The sequence below is a fragment of the Ursus americanus genome, chromosome 1 (assembly GCF_024610735.1).
Source record: "Ursus americanus isolate L20-20 chromosome 1, mUrsAme1.1.p, whole genome shotgun sequence".
Lineage (NCBI taxonomy): Eukaryota > Metazoa > Chordata > Mammalia > Carnivora > Ursidae > Ursus > Ursus americanus.
Window position 1 is genome coordinate 99,910,594 of NC_142127.1, and position 7,302 is coordinate 99,917,895.

Genomic DNA, 7,302 nt, shown 5'->3' on the forward strand with positions numbered 1-7,302 from the left:
TATTTGTCTATCTTTCCCGGCTTTTCAGCAGGAATTCCTGCCAGGATGACATGTCCTTGTGACTGCTGAGGAAGCAGCCATAGGACCTCAGGTTTGGATATCCACGGAGGCATCCTAAGCCAAAAGACTGATGGACTGGCTTCACCTGGTGGGGACTGAAGCTGACAACAGAGTCATGCGTGTTATTTGTGGACTAATTCATGGCGCGAGAGCTACTTGGTAGGATAGCATGCGTACTTGGGCTGGAGGGTTGCCGGCACCCCAGATCCTGTCCACAGGGAAAACCTTCAGCTGGGTGACTCCCTGAATCCCAGAATTCTCCCCCCTTGTGCCTTTGGGCTTAGGGGACATGTGCCTGCCTCGTCACCAGCAAAGCCCATAGTGTATCCATTGCCTTCTTGTTCCCCCTACTTCTGCCAGACCCGTCCGCATGGGGTCTGCAGACAGCACAGTGAACTGAGGCACTGGTGAGGCCTGAGTGCTGCAATCCCTCACCCTCATTGACATAGGCACCCGAGTTCTGAGCCACAGAGGTGGGGTGAAACCGAGGAAGATAGCCACGCCCTGGACTAGCCGCCCCCAGGGGCAGTGGTGGAAGTTGGGGGTGGGGTGGGTGGGAAGGGCCCTAACCGTCCCCAGCTGGAACCTGTCTTAAAAGCAGTTTTCTCACCTGGGCGGGGTCACTGGGTTGGTCTGAGAACCTGCAGCTGCAGGGAAGAAAGGCCACAGAGCTCAGATGCCAGCAGAAAGTCTGGGTGCGCCGGCCACCTCCCCCATGTGCTGGTTTTCCCTGGAAAACTCAGCCAGGCCCGCCGACCCGTGACCTCGGGGCCACGCTGTCCCAATTCCCCTGAGCAGGGTCATGCCCAGCTGATATAACCAGCCGGAAAGGCTCTTTTTGTTCCTGCTTTCAACCAAACAGGGGACAGGGGACAGACGCAAGGAGTCGCCATGCCAAGGATGTGGTGAGATTATCCCAAGAGTTATTTGGTTTTCTTGCAGGTTTCAGGCAAAGAGATTCTTAATATTCATAATGTCACATTCAGGCTCCCCGGAGCATAGGAATCATAACTGTTAGCAGCTTCAAGTAAAGAGACACACCACAAGCCCTGGCAAAACACAGCCCAGTGTGCAAACATGGAAGCTAATACCGCCTCGTTCTCCCTGAGGTCCTCGGCCTCGGTCCCTGCTGACCATGACATTCACTCTGAGACAACACGGCCCACTGTATGCGTTTGTGCGCTAAGATCACAAGGTAACCTGACCAATCCTGCAAGCCTCACAGAAACCTCAATCTCCCCAAACAGAAGGGAATTTTCTAGTTCTTTCCCTCCTCTAATAACAGAGAGAAGATGGAGGAGAATTAAAGGACCCTCAGTCGGCTAAATTCCATTTCAATTTAATTCGCAGCATCTGACTTCCTAGCTGTGAAAGGCTCTGAACTGGTCAGATTCGCCCGAGACAAAATGCACGTGGAGAGTCCTGTCCCGCCCGAAAGAGTCAGATGTAGTCATTCAGGGGGTTGGCGGGGGCAGGAGTCTTATAGCAAGAGACCTAGGATCTTCTTTTTTTTTTTAAGATTTTATTTATTTATTTGAGATAGAAGGAGAAGAGAGAGAGAGCATGAGTGTGTGGGGGGCAGAGGGAGAGGGAGAAGCAGACTCCCCGCTGAGAAAGGAGTCCGATGCAGGACTCAATCCCAGGACCCTGAGATCATGACCTGAGTTGAAGGCAGATGCTTAACCGACTGAGCCACCCAGGCGCCCCAAGATCCCCCAGGGGATTCGGATACAAACAAACCCAGAATCGGGAACCTGGTTCAACCTACAGCTGGAGAGAAGAAAGGCAAAAGCCTTGTCTTCACACTCCCCCTCTTCCTCAGACTAATATCTAAAAAATAAATGCGGTAAGTAAATAAAGACAGCTTTCAAGATGTTCGTGGAATGACTTTTTTTTTAATTTTTCCACGAGTTAAGACAAAAACATTACAATGATTGACTTCTCTCATTTAGTTACATAAATAAAATTTTTATAAATATCTCTTTATAAACAATATAAATAGCTTTACAACATAAATACATTTATGCATGACATGAATTTACAAACAGCAATGTTTTACAGCTGGTTTTGTCAGTCTCTTAAAAACTGTCCCTTGTCATCACGTCCGTGTATGTGTGTGTGTTGCATGTATATAATATATATATAATATATAACTTTTTATTTTTCATTTTCAAAAAAACCAAACAATAAAATCATACCCCCCTTCCCAAATAATAATAAAACAGCTGGTGTTGTGTATTCCCAGTACCAGAAAAAAAAAAAAGAAATGTCAAAGCCACATTGCGTTGGAGATGCTTCCAGATGCTGTGAGGCAGATGACCAAGAGTGACCTCAGCAAAACGGAGAAGTTCCCGATCCTGAAACACAGAGGGGACATGGGACACTTAGCTGAGAAAGCCCAGCCTGCAGGACAGTCCCTTTTCCACAGCAGCGTGAAGCAGCGTCCCACCTGGGCCGAGCAGCCCTGACAAGGCCATCCTGGAGTGGGAAAGGGGCCCCTCTCTGGCCCTCACCTCACCTCCTGCTGTGTCCTTGGCACTTCCCGCCCCAGCACAGGTGGGACCGGAATGTCTGCCAGCCCTCCTCCCCCTCAGTCTCCCTGCAGGCCTGGCCCTTGGCACTGGGTGAGGCACAGGGAGGAAAGGAGAGTGGAAATGCCTTCTCCCTTTTTTGCCAGGACACAGACCCTCAGTGAGGCGCTTGCCTCGGCTTCCCGTGTCTGCGTGACAGCAGAGGGAAGGGGGAGACAAACAGGTGAGGAGTTGGGGGTTCTGGGCTCCAATCCCAGCTCTGACATTCACTTCCTGGATGGCCCTGGAGAGCTGTGAGTATCGCTTTCCTCACCCATAAAATGGGTAATAGCCACCTCCCAGGGCCTTTTAGATTCAGCACGGGGCCACATGTTGGGCATTGGCGGATTGTCTGGGTCACAGCTGCCCCTCATTAAATAGCACTTTCTTCTCCAGCTCGCTGCGCCTCAGGAAGGGTCCCCTTCAGATGCAGAGGAAGCAGGGTCTCACGCCAGCCCTGGGGCAAGGGATGGTCACACTGGGTTTGCTGGGTTGGGGGTTAAAAGAGTCCTTTGATGAGGGCTCCACCAGCTCTCTGCTAATGGGCGTGTGGGTGCTCTGGGGCCCGAGGAAGGAGTCCTCCTGACACGGTGTGGTGCCCTCCCAGAGGACAGCACACGCAGAGGGACCCTGGGCCTTGATGAACTGTCCCTCAACTCCCGTCTCTGGCTGTCCCATGTGTTTAAACAGATGAGAGATATCTGTGATGTCCCTGGGGCTCATGGGCAAGGTGTTCATTCAGGCATCGGCCACACCCCGTCTCTGTCATTAGGATTTTATAATCAAGACTGTAACCATCGGCGACAGTCATTATGGTGGCTGCTTAGAGCCAAAGTCAACTCCCCAGTGAAGAAATGGCCAGGGCTGGGACAAGTTTTCATTCATGTGAAAAATCTAAGCTGTCTTCTCTTTGAAGCTGAGACAGTGAGCTACCCTGGGCATCTCTGCCAGGAGGCTGCCGGCGGCAGGAAGCAGACGCTGTCTTCTGGCGACAGCTGTGGCGTGAGGGGGACGCTGAGAAGGTGAAGGTGTTGGAGGTGGCTGTTCAGCTAAAGGACAGAACTTCGGGGAGGTCGACAAACGTCCCTAGTCAGAGGCGCTGAGACGTCCTAGCAATCTGGCCGCTTGCCCAGCACCTCCCCCCTGCCGGACCATCACCTGGTACCCCCAGATGGCCACACCCGAGAACAAGGAGCTTAGGGGGAACGTGCATGCCAGACACTTTCCAGGCCCCCTTCCTCATCTTGTCTCCCGCTAACCCGTTGAATAACATTTGTTTAGATTCTAAAGTTTGAGGTCGGTGCTTAAATCACAACGTGAACTGAAAATGTGAGGCCTGTGGCTCCCCATCTCTTCATTGTTTAGACAGGACAGAAGAAAGCAAAGCCACGACAATGGAAGCTACTAAGGGCCAGGCCCTATGTGCCAGAATCTTCCTCGGCAGGGGCGAGTCAAGATGTCAGACAAACAAAGCCCCCGCAGAATGGGGGGGGGGCACACAGTCAAGTCTGGCTGCACAGAGGTGAAAGTCTGCTCAAGCCCAGGGTGGGTGGGAGAGGAGTGCCCCTAAGCTGAGGAGGGGGGCATGTTTCTCTGGTCATTGACAAACATTTTTAAGAGCCTCTTTGGGGGAGCCATGGGTTCCGGATCACCTTAGGCTAGCACTTGGCCCTCGCGTTGCTCACGAGTTAATCTGGAGGAGCTCCAGAGGTTCCCAAGCAACTATGGCTCAGATGAAAAAGTGTTCTTCGCTGTCAAAAAGGCTTGGGGAATGTGCTGGGTAGCTTCGAAGAGGGGCGCTCTCGCTGCCCTCTGGGGGAAAACAGCGGGGACGCTGACAAGGCTTCTTGGGTAAGAGAGCCGCTTCCCCGTGGTCTCGGAGTGGGACAGACAGGCTGCGTGACCCAGAATGGCAGCAGCCAGGCTGCAGGGAAAGGCTGGAAACCAAAAAGAGTCAGATCCTAAAGCACTTGAATGTCAGTTTCAGAGACGGGCTCTGTTTCCCGGTGAGAACTGATGGGCAGCACCAATGACAGGAGCGGGGGGAGGGGGGAGGCACAGAGGATCTTTGCAACACTGCCAGGACGCAGCACCTGGCAGGGGCTGAAGGCAGCACAGGGGTTTCCAGCCCTGGTAGAGGGTGAGGAGACCACGCCAGAAACAGGGGTCCCGGGCATGACAGAGGCGGGGAGATGGTGAGGAGCTTAGTTTGGGACATGTTGAGGTCCAGGTTACAGCAAAATTAAGATTTATTTTAGTCTTTTTCCCCTGCCCTGAAATGGTGCCACAAACACTGAGGTTCCATCCTGATGTCACGCAGGCAGCAAGCAGCGTCAGGACCCTGGACAGACCAGTTTGCTCACAGCCATGGTTTAGGGGAAGGAATAAGAATCAGAAAGCTCTGGGGCAGAAGGGCATCCTGGTGATGCCGACAGAGGACTATTGTCTCTATTGTGAAGGGGCAGGTATTTCTCCAAGTATGTCCAGCTTAGTCCTGGGAAGCAGCCCCGATCTCTGGGCTACCTAACGCCTGGCCACCGTGATACCAGAGGCTGGTAGATAAACTTACCCTCCGCTTGTGTGTCTGCTCTTCCTTCTCTGCTCCCACAAACCCACCATCATCCCTTGATACCCTCAAATGGCGAACTGGGACCAGTTCTGCTCGTTTGCTTATGGTCCAGGAGTGGGCAGGACCGCACCAAGTTGTCTCTGCTTCTCTAAAGGAAGCTAGGTGGGTTCATCCGTGTTGAGCCATTTCTGACCTTGCCAAAGTTCCCTGACCGCTTTATCCTCACTTTTGTTGTCTGTAAAATGGGACAATAAATGGGGTTGGGGGCAAATGCCTCGCACACACACTCGTTCTCGTGCTGGGATCGCCTGGCTCTCCTCCAAATGTTGGCTGGGAGGCGGAACGATCCCAGCGCCCGGGGGATCAGAGAGGAACCGGCCTGCGGGCGGGGGGTTCAGGCGGGGTTCTTGCGGGCGCCGCGGGGGAGCTAGGTGTGCACGAGCTCCGGGCGGCCAGGGTTGGTGGTACTCACCGCCGCCAGGGGTCGCCGCACTAACATCCCAAGCCGCTCATGGAGCCGATCCGGTCCAGCTTGAGGCCGAAGCAGCCCTTGGACAAGCCCTTCTTGTTGCCTCCTTTGTATTTGCGCGCGTTGGGGTGCTCATGCAGAAGGCGAGCCCACGCGGCCCGAGACTTGGTGTCCACGCGCAGGTCGCGGAGCAGTCGCGACCGGTCACCCTTGAGGTTGGCGCCGCCGCCCCCGGGAGTTTTGTCGCCCTTCTTCTGACCGCCGCCCGCAGCCTGGGGCTCGGCCAGCTCCTCCCCCGGCGGAGTTCGCGGGACCTGTCCGAGGGAAGGGCGGGCAGGTGAAGGGACGCCCGGCGGTAGCGCGAGGTACTTTGCGGGACCCCTGATGCTCCAGCCCGACGCGCCCGCCAGCGCGATTTGTCCCTTCGGAGCCCCGAGTGCTTCCCCACAGATGCCGGACAGCTCGGCCCCGCATCCACCTGCCACGCATCCGCCTTTGTCCGCTCCTTCGGGGATCTCCTTGCCCTCCCTTCCTTAGCCCCCTGCCGGGCTGGCCACACAGGGGCAGGGGCTGAGCATCTGTCGACGTTCTCCCGAGGCTGGGGACGTAGACCCCCCGAGTAGATTTCGAGGGCTCCCGGCCCGCACCCGTGCGCATCTCGGAGAAAAGGGCCGCCTTCCCGCCCTCTGCTCCCTCTTGTGCGCCGCATCCTCCTAGGCCCCCCAGCCCTCCCCTCGCCCCTCACAGTCCCGAAGTCCATGCAACAGCACCCACCTTCGGCGGCGCCCCGGGCTTGGCTTCGGAGGGCCGCAGCGAGAGTAGCGTGAGCAGCAGGGCGCAGGCCAGCAGCTGGGAGAGGTGCATGGTGCCGGTGGGGTCGAGGGGCGCAGACCGGCGGCGGCGAGGGCGCACGGGGTCGGCGGGCAGACAGGCAGGCGAGCGCGGAGCAGGCTGGCCGGGCTGCGGTGTGGGCGCGAGTCCCAGTGCTGCGCGGCGCCGGCTGGGTGCGCTCTGAGCCCGCCGCTCCGCTCGCGCCTTTATAATCCAACCTGCCGCTGATGTCATCCTCCCGCCCACCCGGCCGCCCGGGCCAATGGCACGCGCGCCGAGGGCTCGGAGGGGGCCGCGGGGGCTCCCCCACTGCCCCCACCTACATCCCACCCCGGAGGGATCCCGCGACTCCGCCAGCTCTCTCCCGCTGCCCTCGCGGCTGCAAAGCGGCGCGCACAGGGAACTCCATTTGCAGCGAGCGCGTGCCAGGCATGCCAAGCGTTGGTGCTCCCGGTGCCCTGCACACACGCTTGGACCTCAACACACGCGCTCTCCCTAGAAGGGATCAGTTTCCCTCTTTGCAGGTGCAAAGACAGGCCCAGAGGAGCTAAGTCACTTGCCCAAAGCCGCACAGCCGGAAAGTTGGCCCACCCCGAAATCCACGCAGATCTGTCTTGTTGCCAAACTCTTCCCTGGGCACCAGACAGGCGCAGGCTTGGTACTGCGGCTCCACCTTTCACCTGCTCGGGAGTTCAGATCGCACCAACGTCTTTTAGTTAGGGAGTCAGAGGATGGGGCGGAGGTCTGGGCGGGAGGCGCAGAGAGAGCGAGGTTTGCCCGGGGCCGCAGGGGGGAGCGCAAGT

The 7,302-nt window shown here is 56.7% G+C and overlaps 1 protein-coding gene across 1 annotated transcript; it reads right to left on the bottom strand.

The window, feature by feature from the left end:
* Window positions 1-1,994: 1,994 nt before the first annotated feature.
* Window positions 1,995-6,733, bottom strand: NPPC (natriuretic peptide C). The gene is made up of 3 exons (XM_045794223.2): window positions 6,443-6,733; window positions 5,672-5,982; window positions 1,995-2,417 (listed from the first exon to the last, which is right to left on the bottom strand). The coding sequence occupies exons 1-2, from the start codon at window positions 6,731-6,733 to the stop codon at window positions 5,692-5,694; spliced, it is 582 nt and encodes a 193-aa protein (XP_045650179.2). The 3' UTR covers window positions 1,995-2,417; window positions 5,672-5,691.
* Between the last annotated feature and the right edge of the window lie 569 nt (window positions 6,734-7,302).

Coding starts and splice junctions, on each gene's coding strand:
- NPPC (XM_045794223.2), bottom strand. CDS start 6,733: ATGACATCAGCGGCAGGTTGGATTATAAAGGCGCGAGCGGAGCGGCGG. Junction 5,983..6,442: donor AGCCCGGGGCGCCGCCGAAG/GTGGGTGCTGTT, acceptor TCCCTCGGACAG/GTCCCGCGAACTCCGCCGGG.